Source organism: Gallinula chloropus, assembly GCF_964237585.1.
Source record: "Gallinula chloropus genome assembly, chromosome: 18".
Taxonomy (NCBI): domain Eukaryota; kingdom Metazoa; phylum Chordata; class Aves; order Gruiformes; family Rallidae; genus Gallinula; species Gallinula chloropus.
Window position 1 is genome coordinate 5,161,441 of NC_140103.1, and position 24,419 is coordinate 5,185,859.

A 24,419-nucleotide genomic window follows, 5' to 3' on the forward strand; every position below is an offset into this window, starting at 1 on the left:
TCTCTGGTACAAATCTACATCCCGGCATCTGAGACCTTCCCGGTGACATTCACTGTATTTGTCCTCAACTGATTTACAGCTCTAGGGTACACAATGAATGCCAACAGAAATTAAGTAGATGGAGTTGCAGTTAGCAGCAAAATCTCTGAACAAACAGAAGAACAGCTAAAGCCTTTTTAGTAGTTACTCTGGTTCCTCAAAGTTGTTCCAAGAGGTTGTTCCAAGAGTACGGTTGAAAGTAGCTGTGTTACTCCTGAATTAAGTGCTTGACCTCCCAGAACAAAGCAGTACTTTATCTTCAAGCCCTGCCTTGGAAATCGTTCTGGATTGCAGATAAATACCTCACTTGTAGGCCACAATGTGGAACATATTCTCTACGGATCAACTATTGCAGATGGCTAAGCCTGTATTTCTGAGGCAGCGAGCTGCGAGCAGAGCGTCACTCAGACCGGGAAGGACAAGCGGATCTCTGGGGAGGGCTGCAGCTCTGCTGAAGGAGAAGCATCTTCGCTGGACTCTGTTCTTCAGCAGGCTGCCTTCAGCTCTTCCAGCCTCAGGCTGCCCAGGACACAGACATCTGCACTCACCCCCATGTCTTGAACACGAACTTGAGTGCCAACCCCGCGCTCGGGCGTCCCGCTGTACGGATTCTCGTATTACAGCCAGCTCCGTGACGAGGTAACTTTCCTCTGGCCAAGATAATTTTCCTCTGGCTAAGATAATTTTCCTCTGGCTGGGATCTGACTCAGAAGCACTGCCCAGAGTCTGCAATTGCCTTTGCAGCACATTCATCACATTTTTTTTTTTATTTCAGAAGGTTAAAAATAACTCCTTCCACCACTGCATTCGTTAAGGGCAACAGCAATTTAAAACAAAAAAAGATAATTAAAAGAAAAAAAATTCTGTTGGGACTAAATCTGTGACAATACTGATGATAGTGCAACCTACACCGTTTGCACCAACAACCATCAGAAGGTCACCAGCAAGATTTGACTCATCTCACGTGTAGAATTTCTTAATCTTCTGGACGGATCGTTTCCACCACTCCTGCCAACGCTGAGCGCACAGCAGCTGCGCTGCACTGTCTTCCTTGATCCAGGCAAACTGCTGCTCCAGTTTACATTTGTATTTCTGCACAAACAACAATAATAAAGCCCCAAGATCATAATGAGGAAATAGCATTTTACTTTGGCTGGTCAATGGTGTCAGATCATCACACACAGGCCACTTATTTTCTGCCTTGGACAATGGAAATGCAGGAACAGGGAATTATTCGCAGCCTTCCCCTTAAGGACTTCTGAGACTAAATTAGCAGCAATATCTACATTTTGGTATAAATGCAAGATCTTCATCTCCTTTCCATTAGCCCCTAGGAATAAAAGGCTGCCTGCTCTAGAGAAAAGAGAAGGCACACATCTCAAACCCAGAACACACCCTGGCTTTTGCTGGCACTTTCTGTGTCCTGAATATGAACTGGACTATTACAAAGCTGCTAAAAAAGGTGTTTCACCTAAATGGAACCTCATAAACTACTATGAAAAACTCAGGGCACCTTTATTAAATACCCCATGCTCTGAAATACCAAATCCTGTATTTATCATGCAACGTACACTCAGGGAAATACTTCTGCAGCGTTTACTGTATGACACCTTCACTTCAAAACCTTACTGCAACCAGCTGCTTACCTACCATAACTGGATACATAATGTTGTGTATATTCATAGTTCTGATAGCATTTGGCATTGTTGACAGTGTATTTTGCATTTTTTTATGAAAAATACCTATATTTTTAAAGTTAATTCAGTTCATTGGGAACACGATTACTTCCAGGGCAGATGCATAAACACTGACCATGTATTTCCAAATGATTTACCATGAGAATATTCTCCTAATGCTGAACACTGCTGTTTCACAAGCTATCAGCCTCAGAGTTGTCTGGAACACATTCGTTCGTCCAGTAGGTTTAGTGAAGAGTGATCGTTTTATGGTGGAAACAGTGAGAGTTTGAGATGTAGGATAGGTATAAAGTATCTTACAGCCCTTCAATTTTTAGGGAAAAAGGATCCTTTGGGATCTTGGGCTGGAGCTGTAGGCTTCTGAAAGGAAGGCGAGTGAAAAACAAGCTGTGTGGAAGTGACATTGTCCCAGCAGGTACATTCTGAATTGTGAAATGCATCAAGTGTCCTGTTTCTGACACCATCCATCCATGCTTCTCTGCTGAAACAACTCCCCAAACCAACTCTGCTTTTGACACCAGCACGAAGGAACGAACACAAGAGGGAACTCCTACACACACTTAACATGGCTATAAGATCCAAAACCACCATGCTTATAAAAACCTTATGCACAGGTATAATTTTTCTTCTTGAAGAATGAAATCCACATTAGTGGAGCCCCACTCACAGTCCTTTCCCACAGACCAACCTTATATACAGCATCTCTGGCTTCCACTGCTGCCACGTGGCCCCATGTAGTCTTTGCTGTTGTGACCGATGCAGTTTCTCTGCAGAGAATATAGTCTGAACCGTCTGTCAGAGCAGTCACAGGTATTCCTGGCCAAGTCCTTAAAAAACCCCAAATGAACCAATCAAAGAAGCAAGCCATATGAGAGAGAATATTAGAAAAGAGAGCTGATTATACCAATTCATGTTACTTGTACTTAAAGTGTCAAAGAGTAAAGGTTTTTTTAATCTCCATAAAAAGGTTTGCCTAAAAACTACCTTCTTTAGTATGAGTCCCTTTCCTTTCAAAACTTCAGGATCCCTGCACACTAAATAGGGTTCATGTATCCTGAGTGAAAATATAGTCTATTTCTGCTGATAAACAATAGTTAGCAAAGCAGCAGAGCAATAATACTGAAACTGGGCTGCTTGACAACCCACCACGTATTCACTTTGATTTACTTGGATCCATTGCTGTCCTGTCTTTGGGATCACTACTCACCCAGACTGCCCCATAACTATTTAAAGGACATCACTAACCATGAACATAGCATTCAGTAGGTTCAACAGGGCAGGAGAAAAAAAAAAGCCCTGTGAGTACAGTGTCTGATACCACTTTAGAGAAGAGATCTTCAAATCTGAGATCTTAAATATTACCTGCTCCCAGGGTCAATTAACGGTTTAACCTCAGAGATTTCTAGAGGAGGTCCAGCTTGTTTACGACTGCGTGAAGTGGATGCTTTCTCTTTTGGTATTTCAGTTTCTGGGAGATAACAGAAGAGAAGACTCAGCAGCAGCAAAACAAGGGCAGGAATACCATAGTTCTGAAGTAAATACATGCAGCAAAACCCTCTCCACTCTCAAGAAGTACCTTTGCGTGCTTGATCATGGAAATCTTTCCATTTAAAGTACTAAAGCATATAAAAGTCTCCTCTTCCCAGGGAGAGCCTGCTGCAATCTTTGAGGAGGAAGCAGAGACCTGAACAAGCTATCTCTTCTTTACTTACTTGGTACTTGTATGTCAGCAGTAGTGATACTTTCATCTAATTCCAGAAGCAGCTTTTCGGTGAAGGCAGCTAGTGCAGAAACAAAGTTCTGAGCACACTCAGTGGCACAGTCCTGTTGGGATATTGGAGACAAGTGAGAGGAAATCCTTTGATAATCCCATCTCCTCTTTGTTTAGTTTAGCTCCAAAAGAACACCATAAGTATTGAGCTTTGCTGTTTTACAACAGCTGTAGATAACAGATGGAAGGGTCTAGGTTGCATATAAAGGGTCTAAAGTGGCTCTCCACAGTATTCTCAGCCTAAGGTGAAGTACAAAAAGCTGCAGAGTTCTCTGTGTAGCTCCCTGGTAGTTGAATATTTGTGTTAAGCATCTAAACCTGATACAGTCAGCAAGCTGTGAATGCAGCCTTCTGCCCAAAGCAAAGGCCACTCCAGAATCTGGGTATGTTGGGTGGAAATGCTTGGGCCAGGTATTACTGTAAAACAGGGTATGTGTGTGTGTCTGTGTGTGTAGCACTAAGAGGAGGAGATATTACCTCAGAGTTAAACAGATATACACCCTGCAGGCAATAAACCAAGAGCTTTAATGCTGGGAAACAGTCCTTCAATAACCCTTGAGAAAAGTGTTTTGATTCCTGAATGTCTCCTGTAAAATTCTGCTTATTCCAGTTCTTAAGCTTATGTAGAAAAATATCAATTATTTGCACTAATTAAATGCTCACAGGAGAAATATCATCTGCTGTCTGCAGGCAACATAACTAACCAGAGGATGTCACTGTTGCTCCCAGTTTAGACTTAGATCCAATAACTACCATTGATATAACTCATCTCTTCCTCAGTATGTTCTATGAATGAAGAATAAATTGTATGTATTTAGGCAGATGTTCATCTAATGCTGGTAATACATAAAAGATGTATGAACAGGATTGCCCCAGACTGAAAACATTTCCCAGTTTACTTTTGATGGGGAAGACAAATGTATCCAAGATGGATATCCTTTCCAAATGCAGCATCTAAGTTCATATTAAGTAATTTCCCGTTACCTGCAGCTTCTGTGTGCTGAGACGAATGCCATCAGCTTGGTCTCTCTGCCTCTTCATTTCCTTCTGGCACAAAGCATTCAGCTGAAGCGACTTCTCCTGGTGCCCCAGAGAAGTATTCAATTGGCTCCTGTGCACAGCCTTTAATTAAATACAAAGGAAATGCCTTCAGTAAAGAAGGTGAAGTTGTGGTGTGATAAGGAAGGAGTGAACCCCACACATTTGATACAGAAGTATTCAGAAAGACAAAGAAAACTTAATGCATTCCTCAGCCTTTTTTCCCCTGAATTTAACTTAATAGTCAGAGATACATCTCAAGACACTACTCTAACATTTTCTCCATGATCTCCATGATGATTCTGTTAGCAGCTCTGATCTTCCCAGACAAAAAGTACCTCTTTATTGAAACACTGTGAATAATGATATTTCCTTATCTGTATGTCATAATACCTACAAATCAGTGCACACATACAGTGTGGGTTGTATAGCCACACTGTGACGTCACAGCCCTTAAGGAGCGGAGTGGGAGATGACAGGCAGCGCAGTACAGGATTACACAGAGGTAGCCCAGTGCTGGAAGCAGTGAGAGGAGGCACTGAGCTCCTAGACACACAAAATTTCCAGTAAGATTACAGAAAGCCAGGAGTTGGAAGGGACCTCAAAAGCTCATCTAGTCCTTCCAGATCCCTGCCAGAGTGGGATCACCCAGACTAAATCACACAGGAACGCATCCAGGCAGGTTTGAATATCTCCAGAGAAGGAGACTCCACAGCCTCCCTGGGCAGCCTGTCCCAGGGCTTCATCATCCTCACAGTGAAATAGTTCCTCCTGATATTCGCATGGAATTTCCTCTGCTCCAGCTTGCACCCACTGCCCCTTGTCCTGTCACTGGCCATCAGGTAGAAGAGCCTGACTCTGTCCTCCTGACTACACAGACCCAGTGCAAACCCAGCAGTTTAACCTGTGGGTAGCTCAGCAGCAAGTGATGAACCAGTGAGAGCAGCAAAGAGGAAATATTATAATTGTGATGCATTTAGCATTGCTTACAGGGGAAGCAATCCCAGCATGCCCATGATCCCTACCTTTGCATTCTCCCAGCCTTCCAGCTCTTTACTGAAGCAGTGCCGAATCTGTGCGGTGGAAGAGCTGAGCTTCTGCTCGTGTTCTTTTAAAAGCCTCTCAGCTGCCACCTGAGAGATGCGTGGGAGTTCCTTCTCCAACATCCTCACTTGGTCCTGAAATTCTTGGTAGGACAAACAGGGTGTTTCTGTCACTCACAAGTATTCATTGCAAGGAAAAAAACCCAACCCACTTGGCCAAGTTGAATGTACACTGCAAGGGCTAAACAACCAAACACTTCCTCTCACTGAGATCCTGCCATAGCCATTCCTTTATCTAGGTCTGATGCTCTGCAGAACATACACTTGCTAAAAGATGTGACCTTGTACAGGTCTTTCAATTTAGTCAAGGGCCCTTCTACCACCCCTTTTCTAGCTGATAATACAAGGAAGATCATATTGGCCCAATTTCCCAATTTAACTCCAGTTAAAAACTGGAGTTTTCCCACTGAGTGTGGTGGATCACATAATTCCTGATCACTGTGACTTCCAGTTCCCACAACTGAAAAATGACGTACCTGAGACATTAACAGTCTTAACTGGATGAATTTACCTGTAAGACTGGAATCATAGTAATGATCTGTCTGCCCTTGGTATGACAACAGACTCTGCTTGAACATTTCTGCACAACGTTCAAACGTCTCTGGCAGAGACTCAGGCATTGTGATTTGAAGCTTCTGGTTCTGGTAGAACTCCTTCAGGAGGTAAAGATAAAACAGGAGAGTCATTGATAACACATTCAAACAAGTCACACATCGATATATAAGACAGCAAGGTTACATAAGGCTATCAACCACCCCTTTACTTGAGACTGACTTTCTTTCTCTGACTCTGAAATGCTTAGTTGATATTTATCAATAAACCTGCAATTAAAAATACATTGTGGTAAATACTATTTAAGCATTAGAAGCTCTGGTGAAGAAAGGAGAAGTTTTAGATGGCCATCCAAACATTGTAAAGAACCAAATTATTTAGCTGACACAAGAGTAGACCTGTGAAAGCACAAGTCAGTGAAGAACGTGAGATTCTTACCTCAGCAAGGCAGAGCAAGCTCCTATTACCTGTCCAGAGAATATTCATGATGGCCCCCTTAAAAGTACTGAAAGCAAAAAATTAGAAGTTAAAAAGAGACAAATCACACTGTAAATATTTATTGGTTTCCAAGTATTTTTTGGAGGTTTATTTTAATACATTTTTAGAGTATCCACAAACAAACATTCAGAATGCCTAGAAGGAACAAGGACTCTGGGGTATTGTAAAAACTTACTGGAGAATACCTCCCACCACATCATTGGAACAAAAAAGCCATCTCAGCCAGCTTTCTGTGGAGGAAAACTTAACCTAAGAGCTTACTGTGCATTTTAGGTACAGCAAACAGATTTGAAGGTGCATCCAGCCCTTGAGCACAAGAACCTAAGTATAAAATTAATTGATCTTAGAGGTGAAATTAACTGAAAAGACTATTTTAAACTTTCCAGCCCGTTTTTGGTATATGAGCAGAGCAGCCTCTGATGAGTCCCCATTCCATTTCAGACATTAAGCACAGTAACATGGATGGCTTTTCCATTCACTATTCTTATTCCACAAAAAGGAACCAGTCTGTAAACGCTTTGAACCAAAAATATCAAGGTTAAATACATCAAAGCTCTACAGCTCACAACTGGAAGTAAATACATAGATACATAGATAGGGCTTTTTGCAGATTAACTCCTGTTTCTGCAAATACACGACTTACTTAGATTCAGGAGGCTCCTCTCCAAATATCTGCCATTTCTTGTCACTGAGAACTGATTTGGTGTCTTTCTGTTTCCTAGGGAGGCAAAACATTAATCTGAAACTATGCACAAGTATTTTCCTTCTCTGATTGAGCTGGTCAGTTATATGATGGACATGAAACTGAAGAAAAATTGGGGGGGAAAATGTAACTCTAATATTACTTTTAGAGGAAAATAATTCTTTGATGGAAAAATACTCTCAGGATTCTCCCCTCAAAGACCCTTCCAGATATTTTCTGGTGCTTTCACTCTTACACTCATTTCATCACTAAGGTGAAGACATACTATTTAGACCCCAGACCTGACAATTAAGCCATCGTGATTCAAGACTGGGGTTAGTTCATATTTCAACAACTTCGGGGTACAAAACAACAGCAGCTGATGGAGAAAAAGAAAAGTGTTTTTCCAGCCAAAGTGGGGAAAAAAGAAGAATCAGTGCTGAGGAGAGAAACAGGGAAGGGATCCCAAATGGTAGGCACACATGGAAAGAAGGCTAAGACAAATCAGCATTAAGAGTCTGTCAGAGAATAGGCAGTGGGAAAAGTCTAGGTAAATACCTGCAGAGGAATACTGTAAGTGGAATTTCTCCTTTCAGGGGTCTTACCTTCTTGTTTGCATCTTTTTCTTAGGAGATGATGTCTTGGTGGCCTGAGCTGCAGACCTCCGGGGACCTTTATCAGATAAATTTGAGTGAGAATTCTTTGATGTGGGAAGAATTGCTTTATATTTAACAAGGAAAGATGAGTAATGTTGAATAAATGCCTTTTTTTATATGATTATATAGTTTGTGTTCTCATTTCATTTCAACATTAAGAGGACAACTGTAGGGACAATCATTTCTGGCAGACAGAACTCAAGTGACCCTGGCAGTGGCACTGGCAATGAAGGTTGTGCTCTGGGACACGACTAATAGCAATGTCATAGAAAATAAATAAGATGGGAGGAGATTTAAAACAACACTAAGGCAGGGAATAAGGAGGAATTAATACTTTTGGCTGTGATGGGGACTGAAGAATGTAGGAAAGAGGGTATCTTCAAGAGTGGCTGGAGGATTCAATCTCTGGGGAAAAGAGATGTAGAAAGGAGGGAGCAGTTGGGCTTAGCCTGCACTCACCATCGAGTGAATGAGAACACAGTGTGCAAGGACAACCTCTGATCCCCTATGTGTTTTCATGACTTCTATTTTCCACCTCTTTTTCCTTTTGCTATCAAAACCATGGGTATTCTTTATAAAATTATTATCTCATTCTGCAGCCTTCATTGGTTCAGGGTCCCAAATCATCCTGTTATTGCAAAGCAAAGCTATCCAAGGAAAAGGATGCACAGTTCTCCCAGAGCTCGTGGAGAAGCCACTGCCATGGAACACACTAGACCTGCTCAGTGATATGCTAGGAACCTCATCTTAAATTAAGGAGATCTATTAAAAGAAATGCTGGCACACCTCGTCCCAATGAGCCCGAGCTATCATTTCTCTTCTGATCTTGGCCCAAAGATTTTTCAGATGGCTCAATTCTGGAAGAAAAGAAGAGCTAAGTGGCTACTGAACACCCTACTGCTTTCCATTATATACTAAACTCTGTATTTTATAAAGAGCTACGTAAGTTCTGTGTCACTTCCATGGGGTAAATGCAGTTAAATCTTAGATTAACATTTAACTGGTAGGATTACATTCACAGCTGACAGTGTAAATGTAAGTACTTTCACCAGAGTCACTGTTTAAGTGGAATTTTGGAATTTCCACAAGGAAAAGTGCATTAAAATATTGATTTGCTAATCACACACTTGTCGTACTGCTCATTTCACACTTCACATGTTCATTCAACCATGTAGCACATAATCCATCACTTTCTAACTAAAATAAAACTCTGGAAGGCTTATTTAATACCTAAAATTTATCATAGTCCTATAAACTAGATGTCACTCGTTACTGACAACAGGATGTTTTTGACTATTAGAAATCTTGCTCTTAATAAGAAAGCAGTCTGGCTGGACCGATTTTAAAGCAAGACCAATCAGAAAGTATGTAGTAGTATTACCTGTGAACAAGATATTCACTACTTCTGTATGTACAAAGGTAAACTGCAAAATAAGGATCAAGGAAAACCTTGATACGCTTCTGGAGTATTACTTTTAAAACCACTGTAGAGAAGCCCCTTGAAGTGTTACCATGAGCCTTGTGAAGAGGTATAGACAGCAAAGAAAATACAGATCAAGTCAAATGACAGAAAAATACCTTTAGACAAACAAGTACTTACCCAAGTAAGTTTTTGATAAAGCTTATTGATAAATCCTCAAGTGCAGACTTTCCCCTTCTGCTTGGATTCAACAAAGGGAATTTGTCAGGATCCATCCCCATCACCATCACCTTGTTCTCATCTCTGAGATGCTCTGCTCGAATGGCAAGAGCAATCGGGCCTTGTAACACAACATCTGATGCAAGGGAGGTACAGCCCTCCTGAAACGGCAGAAAAACGAAACCCTGTTGACAGTAGCAGGCAATTAGTGAAGCATTTCATGTAATTACTGATTCCAAACATACACTACTTTGCTTCACAGGCTGACAGAATTTTTTTTTTATAATTCCAGTAGTAAAGTTGTTACAGCTACACAGCTCTGAGACCACTCAGAAGTAGTTAAGACTAGATGCTCGGCATTATCAATGAAAGAGTTGTCAGGGCCTGGAACAGGCTGCCCAGGGAGGGGGTTGAGTCACCTTCCCTGGATGTGTTCAGAAAAAGGGTTGATGAGGTACTTAGGGATATGGTTTAGCATAGGATGGGAATGGTTGGACTTGATGATCTTCAAAGGTCTCTTCCAACCTTGTGATTCTGTGATGATCATAAGCAGTATTTAAGTATATACCCTTAAAAGAATGATTCATCATAGATTACAAAATAAAGACTTTCCAGACAAGGAAGGGAAAAATCCCCAAACCTCACCTGATAAAATAGTTATTTGGGACACATTTTTAAATAAATGATTTAAGAAACACTTGAAATATGTATCTTTGAGCAGTGTTACACTTTGAAAACAAACTCTTGTGAAGGGCCAAGCAGCTCATTGTGGTGCTGCGCGTCTTTAATTCTTAGTGAACTTGGTGGTGCCTGATTTACTCCACCTCTTAAGAAAGCTGACCTCATGTTACAATGTCTTGGACACAGATTCTGAAAAAAAACCTTTAAAACATATACAAAATTTCACTCAAGATTGAATAAAACCTAGAGAACTTCAATGCTATCTTACGTTATCGCGCAGGCTCGTTGCTTTTACCAGCAAGCAGTCGAGATACTGGCTCCTCTTTTTCAGTTCTTTCAACACTTCTTTGGTAAAATCAAACAACTCTTCAGAAGTCAAAGCCTGAAAAATGTGATAATACAGATGTTATTTACTAACCTAGCTATCTCAGGCTTTTCAAGTGTGCTGACTGTTGCATAAAACATCATTCTATGATTCTATAATCAGCGGATTCTGTTCTGACGCTGTTTTATTTCCACATCTGTGGAAGCAGTGAGACTGTACAGAGGCTGAGGCTTTCATTAGGCACGCAGGAAAACAGGTACAGGATCTTCCTGAGCAAAACTTCAGTGTTTAAGTACTCTTCCCACCCCCCCAAAATGTGTATAGACCTAAGTCTGCCACAAAAAAATGTTAGTCTGTACATTATGCAAATATACACAGTGTGCAAATTAATGCCAAGTCAAATTAAATATAATTTTGTGCTGATTAGAACATACTTCTTTATCTGCAGCAGGGCGAGCACAAGCATCTATCTTCTGATGGAGCTTCTCCAGATAAGAGCTTAATGTCACTGCTTGCAGATTGGAATTCTGTACCTGAAGCAAAACCAGATATTGGTGATGTGAAATCTCATTCAAGGAATATTCAGAAGCTCCACTTTACTTGCTGGTAACATCAACCACTGGTACTCAAGAAACTGAAAACAGTCATTCACAAAAATAACCTTTCCCATCCTTTACTGCACCACACCAAAACACTGGTCTGCTCAGATGTACACATTCAAAATGCTGCCAGGCCACAGTGTTCCAGCACAGCTGCAGCAACAGTAAAAGCATTCTTTTAAGCTCATGATGACAGAAAACAGGCTTTGAATTAATAAAAAAAGTCAGTCAGTGTTTGTCCACTCTGAATTCAGCCAGAAAAAAAATCTCATCAATTGAATAAAAGAGAAATGATCATAATTATTCAAACAGAGTTCTGGTGTCTCTGCTTGTACCTCTGACTTGATTTGTATTCGTATGAGTCTCAAAATTCGCTTTATCTTCTCCATAAAAGCTCGATTCGTGAAGAGGCCACGGAACCTGGGTTCAGACTGCTTGATAAGTCTGGTAGCCTTGAGGAATGCCAGAAACAAGAGATAAAAAGTAAAAATTAATTAGTTCTAAAACTTTAACAGAACTCACCATTCCTATCGATTTTTTCCCCCCACCACTATGCAAATTGCCACTCCAAACAGTCTTACAGTCCCAAGCTGGGAGCCGACTGATCATAAATCACATCAAATGTGCCAGCATAACACGTGAGTTGAAAGAATGAAACTCTGCACACCTGCTGCAAGCAGCTCGATTCCATTTGCTCCAGAACTTCCTTGATTAAGCTTTCAAAAGCATCGATACGCTTACGTTCTTCCTCCAGACGCCTGCCAAAAGACTCTGCCTCCTCAGGAGAAAAGTCACCTCCCTTCAAAAATAACCTGAAAGCAACCAGCAAAGTACAAGCAACAGGTTATGAGTCTTCCTTTTCTCAAAGGACTATTTTAGCTAAGCAGCCTTTAAACAGATATCAGCACAAAGGTGATGACAACAGTACAACAATTGTAGAATAATTTATTTTAATAGTGAATTACATTAATAATAAGCTTTGATTTTACTGTTCTGTGCATGCAACAAACACCAATGCCCAGAAATAGCTAACTGTTTATAAACAACAGCCCAATATATCTCCATACCTGCAAGCTTTGTGAAAATTCATATTTGAATCCCTTAATTTTCCTAAACGTTCCTCCACGCATTTCTGGTAACTCCTCAGGGAAGCGTTTAGCACTTCCAGCTGATTATGTAGCTCCGAGGGCAGATTGTTGCTGAAAGAAATTAACCTAACAGCAAATAAATAGAGACAGGGAAAACAGGATTAAGAGACTGCTAGCTGTAAAGGCCTGAACAAAGTCTGAGAACTCAAGAGTATTTATGATATAATATATAACATAATAGATATTGATATATTATATAGTGATACATTACAATATAAAATATATTTTCTATATTATATTTATAATATATAATACATTCTATATATTCAGTAAACTGGATGGGACTTAAAGAGATGAAAGATGTTTTCTGCTTAAAGACTGCCAGCACTTCAAAAAAACATGAAAATTGTCATTCATTTCATACTGATTTTAGTCTCTTCAGGAAGAGGTAAAGAGAACAAAAATTCTCAATATTTTATAGTTTCATGAAGCTGAAGAATAATGCCATATGAAATACATTCAGAATGCAAAGCAGGAACATCTCAGACAGCAATCAGGAGTATTTAACTGTAAATTCACAGCCAGGAACACCTGTGGCTCACTCACTTCTCATTCATAGGAGCATTGAGGAGCACAGACTCTATGTCACACATTCTTGAATGTAAGTTTTTGCTGACATTAATTTGCTGATCACAAAATTTGAGAAGTTCAGCTCTTTCCTTTCTCAGAGCTTCCTCCACTGCTGCACAGTGGGACTCCAGACGCTCTTTGTGCTGCAACAGCTCAGCTGAAAAGAGAAGCAGTTTTACAGTACAGTCATTATTCCCTGGTTACTGCAACTATCGCTTCCTAAAGAGAATTTTTCAGGTTCTTAAATGCAAAGAAACCTGTCTTAATTATTTTTTTTTGCACCAGAAAAACCTGACACTTCTCCTATTAAAATAAATTCTGTAGTGTTTTGAAACACATTTAAAATTAGCTTTTGTACGTTGCAAACTCTTGGTTAAATAATTTCAAGAAGATTGAAGACTCACAAGTCTTGACAATAGAAACAACGTTTTACATCTTTTACAATCAAGTCTTTGGGTATTGTCCAAACATAAGGCAGCACAAACCAATGTGAGCTATAGAAAAGAAGCATCTTTGGAAAAATATGTAACATATTATGCTAGGAAATGAGTAGACACTCAGGTGCTTCAAATTGTCATCTACTACTGAGTCAAATGACACCAAAACAGAGTCTGTTCCACTTAATAGCATCTCTAAGTGAAGACAGGTAATGCTCAGAGTAAGAGGTACCAGCTCGAACGTTGCAGATACTGGTCTCCAGATGCTCCTGCCTTTGCTGATGCAAGCAAAGGCGCTGCTTCAGTTCTGAGATCAGCTCCTCCTCCTCAGCATCTACAAAGACTCGGGAGCTGGACAAGGATGTTGCAAACCATGTCTCCAGGTGTTCAAAGAAGCAGAGCCGAATTCTGTGATTGGAAAACAATTCATTTCCATGAGGAACAGTAAGTAATAAGAATTTATTGAATGTATTCATTCTACAAATGTAATTTCTGACTACAGGCAGAGTTTCATTACCATTTGCACAATACCGGTTGAGTTTTTGAGCTGGCTGCATACTACTGAGTACCAGGCATTTACCCTCATGGTTTTGCAGGGAATTTAGGCAAATTACTTGCCTTTCTGTAATATGCTTTCTCACTAAATAATTTTCTGTAAAATATGAATGTTCCATAAGAGGTAAAAGTCTGTATGGTACTTTGAGAGCCACAGATGAAAAGCAATATAAAAAATTTCTCTTATTTTAATAAATTTAAATGGAGGGATAGTGTCAAAATAATTAGATATGTTTTTGCATCTTTAGTTTAATGTTTCTTCCAAACAGCTGAAAATTTGTCTGTTAATTAAAGGGAAAGAAAGAACATAAACTGTTTCCTACTAACCGTTTCTTCAGCTCTACAATCACGGTTTCTTTGATAACTACGGATTCCAGGTACATGGGAAGTGATTCTTTTTGCTCGTATTTTGTAAGAAAAGTCTCTGGGCCATCAGTCTCTCCTGCCTCTTCAGCTCCAAGAACTGTGTAAGAGTTTCCACTGGAAGTGGAAAAGGTCTCAATGGCAGTTTTGGAGCTTTCTGCCTTGCTGCTGTTCAACACCACCTAGGAAACAACTGGAAATCATCATCTGTGACCTTTGAAGGTATAAGCATAGAATCAACAAGCTAATATAAGAATCCTAAGGGTATTTACAATAACATTCTTGTTCTCAATTTGGACAACATTCATACTGAGAATATGCTTGCAAATCTCAATGGGCAGAGTCTCAATGTTTTAAAGGGTTTTTCTTATGGTAATAAACTCACCTGAAAAACTAATACTTTGATACAAACACAGCTTAAATCATTCACCACGGGTTAAAAATAATATGATGAGAGAAATAAAAGACATTTTTAAAAAAGCTTGTGCAGAAGGGTTTTACCAGGGTAAAAGCAGTGCATAGGGAATGGTTGTAAACATGTTAGCCCGTAAAAAGTGTCTAAAGCCCTAGTAGTCCAGAAATAAATGAAAATTGTAAAGACTCCTTGTGCACAAACAAAATCTAATCTACTTCAAGGAATTTAGACTTACTCCCTTGCTATTAATCATAATTTTCTGCAAGACTTCCTTCACCTTCACATTTATTCTCTTGCTCACCCACCTGTGTAAAGCTTACCCCCTGTTCTGTATGCTCAGTGTCTTCACTTCTATGGGGAATACTCTCCCCATCTTCTCTTCCCTCTGTTTCCTCAGATTCTTGTGTAAAGATTTTCTCATTCTCAGCTGTGTTTGTTCCTTCAGTTTCTCCTGGACAACGATCTGTCTCTTCCTCGCCTTCATTTTCCTGCACAAGGCTCTCAGCTTGCTGCCCCACCAGATGCTCAGCTTCTGAAGTCTTAACTAGTTTTTTTCCAATTAAAGCAGAGTGTTACTGGTGACAATCCAAAGAAATACAGATTGAGAAACAAGCAAGCAATAAATACCTGTTTGGACCTCTGAAGTATTGCCTTGACCTTGAAACATGAAGTCTGTCTCTCCTTGCAAGTTCTAAAAGCAAAGGAACAACACCACACACACACACCAATTTTAAAATAAGGATTTACCTGCTCACAAGAAATTTCTATTTCTTCTCAAAATATATCTATTTTGCTAAGATATGATAGTCTTGAACAGATCACTTGTCTTCTAAAGAAGCTATAACTCTTAAATTGATTAATGTAATTTTGTTACCTTGCAGTTTTCTGTTTAAAAGGCAAATGCAGTTTGTAACACGGACAGAGTTAAAAATGTGGGATAGAGAAAGGTTTTGTGTTCCCCCTCCCAATTTCTAAGAAAACCACTTCAGTTCTATGTCCAGAACAATGCTTTTGTTTATGTAATCTAAAAATTAAAGCAAACATATGTTTTCCAAAAATGAAAAATTAATTTAAAAGTAACATATTAAATCAGAAGAAGTTTGTTTTCTTTATACCTGTTTGAAGATTTCCTTTACATTAAAGTATTGGCTGATGGATATGCTGTAAGAAATCAACTCCTGCAGAACAGCTTCTGGGTAAGCCATTACTTGATCCATTAAAGCTTGTTTCAACGTCTCATACCTGTCAAATTTAAAGTCATTGTTTAAGAGACACAAGTATACATAGAAGTAAAATGAAATACAACTACAATGTCTTTAAATCCAAAGCTACCTTTTGGACTAATCTCATAAACCCCTTAGGCTGAACATTGTACTACGTCTCTTTATCCTGACTACAATCACACCCTGGCTTGTTACTAGAGACTAGTTCATTACAAGTGCATAAAGTTCTCAGGATCATGAGGAAAGTAACATAAAGATTACCAAAAATAGATACTTCACCTATCTGAAGGTTATTACCAACTTCTAGTCCTTGCAGCCTTAAAAGAGATCAAATCCATGAGCCCAGAGTGCAGGTGATGGCACAGACCTGCTGTCTGATCCCTGCGATTCAAGAGTCTGAACACCTATGCTTATATTCTGAATAATTAACTATCCCATTGACATGATATACTATGTAATAATACTCAGCTGGTATTTTTTTCTAATAATTCCAATATTCACCTGTCTTCCCTAGTCCTTCTGCTAAAACATGGGTATTATTTGCCTTAACCTTGTTCAACATTATTCTCTTTTATGTTCTTAGATGAAGTAGCAAGCGGTGGGTTTTTTCAGCATAAAGAAGACCTAAGTAGTACAAGCAACATTCAAATATGCTTTACTTTTTAAGTTTGCACTACAGAATTCGTACTTAGCTCTAATGTCATCTAAAGAAGAAAGGGCCTTCTCCCAGTTTTTCTCCAATGTTTTTTCACAGCTCGCTGTTCTCACTTCATCCAAGATTATACCCAGATTAGCTTCCATCACCTAAGGCCACATAAAAAGAACCCAGTAAAAATAATTTAGTAATTAACTACAATGCTTCCTAACTACTTATGATTCAAATAATTCCATTGTGTACATATATATATATGTTCTGCACCACCACAGAAGGTACCTTACCAAAACTGTCTACTATGAGGATTTTTCATAGACAATGAACAACATCTTTGATGTTGCCACCCCAAGTTGCATGATACATCCACAGTATGAGAACTTGACATAGAATCATAAAATATCCTGAGTTGGAAGGGACCCATAAGGATCCTGAAGTCCAGCTCCTACAAGGCTCTCGACCTGAAAAAGATCTTACAAGTAACAGAAACTTGCAGCTAGTTAATACAGGAAATATAATCTCTATCACCACTGCCACATCAAGAATATGATATAAATGCTTGTTAAGTGTGAATCAAGCTGTTACCAAAAAATGTACCTGTCAGGATTAAACAACCCCGTAGAAATTCCAGTACAAATGTCAAAGATTATGTTTTAAATTTTATACAAGGTATTTTTAATTCCAGAGGGTTCTCTGCATTAAGAAGTCCTTTCTTTACATCCTTATTTTTATGTTTTTACCTGTATTAAGTTATCCTGTTTCTGTCTGCATTCATCTAACCTCTTCTGAAGTTCATCTTCCTGCTGGGACAGTTTGAGTTGATGGACATCCCAGAGATCCATGGCCTCTTGGAAATAGCTGTACAAGTTGCTACAACTCCACTCATTCTGCTTAGCCAGAGCCTCAAAGTCTTTCTAAAGAAAGACATTGAAGTGAAACAGTTATTATATTAAGCTGTTTGCCAGAAGGTGAAATAAGTGAGTAAGGGGACATAAGACATGATCAAAGGCATCTGGAAGTACACAATCAGTATTCAACTGCTTGGAGAGGGAAAAGTAGCGCAAGCAAACTGGATAAGAATGTGGGGGTTTGTTCTAGAAGCTGAGTTCTGCATAGGCATCTGGCCTCCTACCATTTTAGGAACATCTGCCCAGTCATTTTCATGTATGGAATCATAAAAGAGAGGATTGAAAGAAGTTTGGGGGATCATTTGAACCCATCTCTCTGTCTCCAGCCAGGATGAGCTATACCAAATTCATCCCTGACAGCCCATTATAAATACAAACCAAACAATTAGGAACTGTTATCCTCCAAACACACCAAATGTTTTTTATTATGGGGCAGGTGTTCAGTCACACTGAGACCCCTTTCCAGCATGGCATCAGCAGCCCAAGATGCACATGGCACTTCAGGCAGCAGCACAGGAAGAGCACACTACTCCCAGAGGGTAATAAAAATCATTGTAATAAACATACAGCCATACGGTCCAGTTCTTCTCCAAACCGACTTTGTAGTTTCTCAGTCAATGGCAGTAACTCAGAATTCACAACTTCTTCAGCCTCTTCTTTTGTGCAAACATTCCAGTCCAACAGGTTCTTCTAAAAGAAACAAATGCAAAGTGATTGATGTGAACATAACATGAAATACTGTGTGGCTTTTAGAGAGTCTGGCTAAACTTAGGGCTTCTTCTTTCCTTGTGAATGGATAGAGGATTCAACAGGCTAAATCTCACTGTCTGTTAGTAAACAGTATGATTACATTTGGACACAAAGGGAGAAACTGAGGCAGAGAGGTGGAACTTCCTTCCCAAGAAAAGACAGATTCAGCACAAAGGCTGAGGGTTCTGCCCCTGTCCACCCAAACGTGGGACAGCTCTCCTTCCCTTGCTGCCATTTCTTACTGCTTTTACACATCTCAAGTACAAATGCCACAAACTACTGTGAAACAAAAGGGACAGTAAGATTTCTAACAGACTAAGAGGTTAAAAAGCAGTTTCACATTGCAAGCTGTTACCAACAATCCCCCAAGAGTTCCCAAAGCACCGAGACAAACCTTGCACGACTCTATTTCCACCAAACACTTTTGCTGGACCATCTCATACTGGCTGTGAATTTTCATCACACACTGGGTGTTGTGGGTATCTGCAGGACATGGAACAGCAGCAGAGATTTACTGGTAAAGATTTCCTTATTTCACAGTGCAGTATGAAATGGAAAGGTGACCTGTGCTGGTAATACATCCCAGCAGTGTCTTCACACTGGTCAACCAGCGAACTAAGGTGTTTTAATACAAATTTTGTTACTGTTATGCTTAAAAGTAATGAGTTATTTACAATGGCTAGCAACTTCTTTGTTACAATACAGGCTATGATCTTTACAACATGGTAGGCTCTGGTGAAAGTAGATGCACAGAGGGAAGGCACACCACAGGACTTGGAGAAGGGAAGCACCTAAAATACCTGCCCCATCATTCTCTGAGAGGTACAAAGCAGTGTTTTCGTATGACTGAACTGATCTGCATTCAAATTCACTTTCTAGTTTCCCCAGGTGAATTCTAACCAGGTCAATTCCTGCCAGATGTCATCATGCAAAAATGCTTGTGCTGGCAGCAAAAGGGAGATTACAGAATCTCACAGAATCCTTAAGGTTTCATCACTAAGACCTCCAACATCATCTAGTCCAACCGCCTCCTACCACCTCTATTAGTAACTAAACCATAGTGCAGTAGTCAGCTTATTCTGGTCATAGTGCTAGCTAAGGAAACACATGGAACAAAGAATACAGCCAACACAGACTTTCATAGACTTTCATTGCTTTAATTGCAGATTGGTTTTGTGGTTTCCAGACGTACCTATGCTCTTGTTTAAATTCTCCAAAGAGCTGTACCATTCGTTTACGTCAGCTTTCATGTGTATTGGAGGCAACAAATCACTATCAAAATAGGAAACAGGAGTCAGACATCTTTAAATATAAACCAATCAGTTCTTAAAGGATAAAATTATGAATCGCTGTAACCATACTACTGTGCTTTATCTTATTTACAGCAGTGAAAATAAACCAAGATGACTGCTGTTTTCAAGGCTTCTGTTTACTGACAAGGAACTATCCACAGTCTAACTTGTTACTACATACACTGTGAATATTGCCTTGCACCCAAACTATCTTCCTTTTATCAGGATGGATATCCAACTATCAGGATATGACATCCAAACATAGTATTAGGTTTTTATCCAGGTTCTTTTTAACTTATTATACAGATTAAATTCCCACACAGAAATAACACCTTGCCAAGGTCACCAATTTTCATACACCCCTCCCTGATCCTCTCTACTATTTCCAAGGTCACTCAGGTTCCACTGAGTAGGGGGATGATTAAGGGCTGGAAATGCAGGACCACAAAAGTAAAAGCAGCTTTACAAAAGAAGTTTAGGTGCTGCCTTACTGCCTCGTTGTACTGAAAGGGAGCAAAGTGCACTCTGTAGCCATGTCCCTCCTGGACTCTAGAAAGATTCCCGTTCTTTCTTTGTTCCTGTTCTCTTTTGTCATACCAAAGGTCCTGCAAAAACTTCAGTCTCCTTTCACTAAGTAAAATTTGATCCGTTATCATATTTTCCATTTCTGTTTTCACAGCTGGGGGATTCTGTATGTCTTCATTTGCCATAAACTCTCTGTAGGGTGGGAGAACACATTAATGTAAGTATCAGCTCAAGAAAATACAAATACAAAATATATTTTCTACAAACTGGGTAAAAAAGAAAAGCTGCTAAGTCCTTTTAGCTTTTTTAGTTTTAGAATGTAAAAATTATTAAACAATAATGTTTATAGAAAACACAAGTGAACACTGGTTACTTTGTGTTATTCACACTCCAAAATACAATTGTAAAATTTCTGACCCAAAACGTTGAACTATATAGTTCTTTTGGATGAGCTTCCAGTCCTTGACTCTATCTTGCCACTTCAATCGATGTGATAATTCCTTCTTCATCTCTGATTTCATTAGGTTTAAAAACAGCTTGGCAGTTGCCCTCTGATTAGCCAACAGTGTTCTGTTAATCATCTGCATAGTAGAAAGTAAAAACAGGAATGAAAGCAGCACATAACATGCAAAAAAGGATACTGCCTGTTCTGTGTAAAACGGGGGAAAAAGAATACAGGTGATAAGGAATATTCTGCAAAATAGGAAACTGCCCTATGTTGCAATGATTGAGAGGGAGAAATAATTAATTTCAGTTAAAAAGTAAAAAGACATTGTAGGAATATTGAAATTGCTATCTTCTTGCAGGTAAAACAGATTCCCAATATGAAAGATTTACCATGGCCTCATCATTCACCAGCCTGTAAACATCAGCTGACAAGAGGAAGGAAATTTCCTCCAGTTTCAGAGTGTACTTCCGCAGCACATCTGTCACCTGCAACAGAAGAATAAAGAATTAAACCCTCCCAAAACTGTGTAACTCAACTTTCAGTTTCCCAAGTTAAGCAGTGATATGAAGAGATATTTTTTCCACTGAAATAAATTTAATTACCTGATAGATTGAGAAGCAAATCTGAAAATACCTATTTAAAGTTATCATAAATACTGATTTTTCTAAATCATTCATAAAAATAGTAACTAGAACATTCAATTTTGTTACTACTCAACTGATTTCTCATTAAAACATGTGATAATGGAGTGCTCTACAGACAGGCTGCATTCTGAATTTAAGAGCCAACTTCCTTGCAGGTGTCTGCAGTGTCATCAATGGCTGTTTCTAAGTGGACATGACATTGAAGCAAACATGGTCACCTCTGGTGGTTTTTGTGACTAATCAAACAGAGAAGCTACTGGTGATACTGTCAGACTTACTCATCATGTCTGTGTTACAAGGGGAGGACAAACCGACAGAGGTGTAACAGACTCCTTGCAGAGCTCTGACTCGACAAGCTTCTCTTTGCTCTGCATCCAGCATTATGAGCCAATCGTACCCTTATGCTTAATTAACAGCCATTAAGACCACAGCTCACTTTATCTGCTCGATTCCTTTCGACTTTTCTGAGAGATTCATCCATTTCCCTAATCCACTTCCTTCTGGTCAAGGATTCCTGACGGATGATGTTCCACAGTTCTTTCAAACCCTGCAAGAAGGATTCACTCTCAATCTCATCGAAAATTACATCTTAAAAATAAAAAACCAAAAAGTAAGGCAAACAGTCCCTCCCCCTTCTCTCTTAAAACCACAGCAAGGTGTAAGAAGCTGTCACACAGGCCAGGTACAAGGAACTGAAGAGGAGATAACGGCACAAGCTGTCTTACTTCCATTGAGAAACGTTCCAGAGCAGCGTCCAGCTCAATCTGTTTAAACAGAAGCTCAATTTTTCTGTCAGATTCCATCAGTTTTGTCTGAAGGAATTTTCCAGGCTCCAAAACAAAGGGCTCCATCTCCTAAAAAGGTGAAGAAATCAGCTTAATCTTCTGAATGTTAGGTCCTGACATTAGGGGAGTGCTCTAGACTATCTGGATCAGAAAATCCAGGCTTACCCTGGCAACACAGGCGAGCTCATGATGCATGGAGCTTAGTGCTTCATCGTGACGGCCTCGCCGGCGTTCTGACAGGCATTCCAAGATGTCACTGCTCCTTTCCACAGGAACTGCCAGGAAAGAAAGGGGGATGAAATATCTCAGACCTGATGCTGCAGAATACACAAGGCATGGACAATGAATCTCTGCAGTGATTATAGTCCATGACAGCTTTCCCCAGGAAGGGAAACCTACACAAAGGTAGGTTAAAAATAGTAAAGCACATGTTGAAATTTCCTTTGTTCTTATTAATCTGTGATTTTCAGAAGGAAAAAAGCATGGAAACTACGAACTAAGTTCAGGTATGGCAAAAAATTCCAAGAAATGAGATCTGCTTACATCACAACTGGAGTTTACCATCTAAACACAAACTTTGAGCGATTGTCAGTTTTGCAACCACTTCTCCATGTGTAGACTCTTCAAAAATTACCTACAAATCATCAAATGTGTCAGGTCATCTTTGAGCTCGATTGTAGACCTTGTTCAGCTAAAACCATCAGACATATGGTGGCTCCTAAGAATGCAAAGTAAAATATCTGACATTAAGGGAAATCAGTTTTACCAACAAAATCAGGTAGGCCTCTGACTTCCTCAGCCTCACTGATATCTCTGCTTTCCCGAGCCTTTTCAAGTGTTGCTGCTTCTCTGAAACAGAAAGAGAATAAACCTTTGATTTCTACTAAAGATGTAAGAGGGACATGCAATGGGTAGAATATTAAATCTAATTGGCAAAATGTAACTTCTACGTGAACATAAGCTTCATTCTAACTTCAAAGAATAGGATTCAAAGAATCAATGTTGCTGCTTCTGAGATTAATTGAACTGAGTAATTATCTGGCCAGGGCTGATGTCAAACCTCAAATCTGCTGTCATGGTATAAAAGCAATAATTTAATATGTATAAAGTACAAAGATATACATACTAAAAGGTGAAAAAAAAAAAAGTCTGAATTGTTCAGTAAGAACTGGTAAGAAACGTGGAAATGGCCTTTGTCTGCTCCCTGCTCTTCCCATCAGCTGGGGCACTCTGTTCCTGGGGGGAGTGAGGATAAGGTTAGGGTGGCACAAGAAGGAAGGAGGCACTAATTTCTTCTCTTGCTCATTACATAATCATTATGGCATCATCATGTAAACCACTAACATAGTTTGAAAATATCTATCAGACTGGGCTTATATCTAGATTTCTCTGAACAAAGACAGATGTGTAATTCTGTTTCAAAAGCAAAGCCATACAATACACACAGCATTGCAAACATCAGCCAGGTAATCTGTTCATTAACCACCAGCAGCTCATTAAACTCCTTTTACACCTGGCAAGCAGTCAGGCTGTGACAAGCTGTTAGCACTCCAACCAAGAACTCAGGAGTGTCTAGGTCCTGGTGCAGGTCTCACAACTTCATATCTTCAGCCACAAACATGTAATTGGGGGTTTATGGTTCTGTCCTCTACCTGCGTGATGGCTGCCTGTTTGTGGAGTCATTGTTGGGAATCCTTTCAACTGGCTTCTGCTGGTAACAGGGTGGTAGCCTGGTGTCAGGAGAGATTTCCACACTCCTAGCCACACTGAGCTGCTCACTCTTCACAGAAGAGCTGGTCTTGTTCCTGACTTCATCCGAAGAGCACGCAAAGTGAACCTTCATAGAACTGCAACCAAACAGAATTCTTTCCAGCTACTGAAGGGAGAGTAACAACAAAGTGATTCCTAGCAAGAGTGCAGGAGGGTTGGCAGAAGAGAAAGGTAAGATAGGAGTGCTGCTTGGCACATGCATAGCTGTTTTAATCTGAGGCTGTTGTCAAAGTGAGCTGTACCTTTCCTCGGGGAGAAGGGCTGATGCCAACTGCATCGTGTGTCTTCCTTACAGCTGCAAGGTGAGGCAGCAGCAGAGACAAGCCTCTCACTTACCTTCCACTGCTGTGTGCCAAGGCCCTGCCTTCACTTAGCACACAGCAGCACCCACAGATGCCTCAGAAGACACACACTGCAGACAGCACAAACAGCTTCTGCCCAGCAAAAACCGGGAAGGCTGAAACCCAGCCCTGGTTTGGCATCACCACCACCAGCCGGCGAGTGCCTGACCCACGCAAACACCTCCTCTGGCTTTCCCCATTTCTTTCATTTACCTCATCCTCCAAGATCCCTCCGCACTTTCCCCTTGGGAAGGGAGTGCGCGGTGCCCCGGCCGCGTAGCAAGGGGAATGGCGGCGGCGTGGTGGGCGGTCC

At 40.1% G+C, this 24,419-nt stretch overlaps 1 protein-coding gene across 1 annotated transcript; it reads right to left on the reverse strand.

The window, feature by feature from the left end:
* Nucleotides 1-999: 999 nt before the first annotated feature.
* CCDC180 (coiled-coil domain containing 180) lies at nt 1,000-24,042 on the reverse strand (the record flags this gene model as incomplete). Its single annotated transcript, XM_084272727.1, has 34 exons — nt 1,000-1,131; nt 2,425-2,563; nt 3,099-3,204; nt 3,449-3,560; nt 4,492-4,629; nt 5,571-5,731; nt 6,160-6,301; nt 6,639-6,705; nt 7,342-7,416; nt 9,637-9,836; nt 10,625-10,738; nt 11,116-11,214; nt 11,616-11,732; nt 11,948-12,092; nt 12,348-12,494; nt 12,975-13,155; nt 13,668-13,843; nt 14,318-14,535; nt 15,074-15,312; nt 15,420-15,459; nt 15,884-16,010; nt 16,680-16,795; nt 17,384-17,557; nt 18,119-18,241; nt 18,696-18,784; nt 19,494-19,573; nt 20,191-20,310; nt 20,536-20,699; nt 20,956-21,051; nt 21,647-21,757; nt 21,936-22,064; nt 22,161-22,270; nt 22,762-22,844; nt 24,008-24,042. 34 exons carry the CDS (start codon nt 24,040-24,042, stop codon nt 1,000-1,002), a joined length of 4,305 nt encoding a protein of 1,434 aa, XP_084128853.1.
* Between the last annotated feature and the right edge of the window lie 377 nt (nt 24,043-24,419).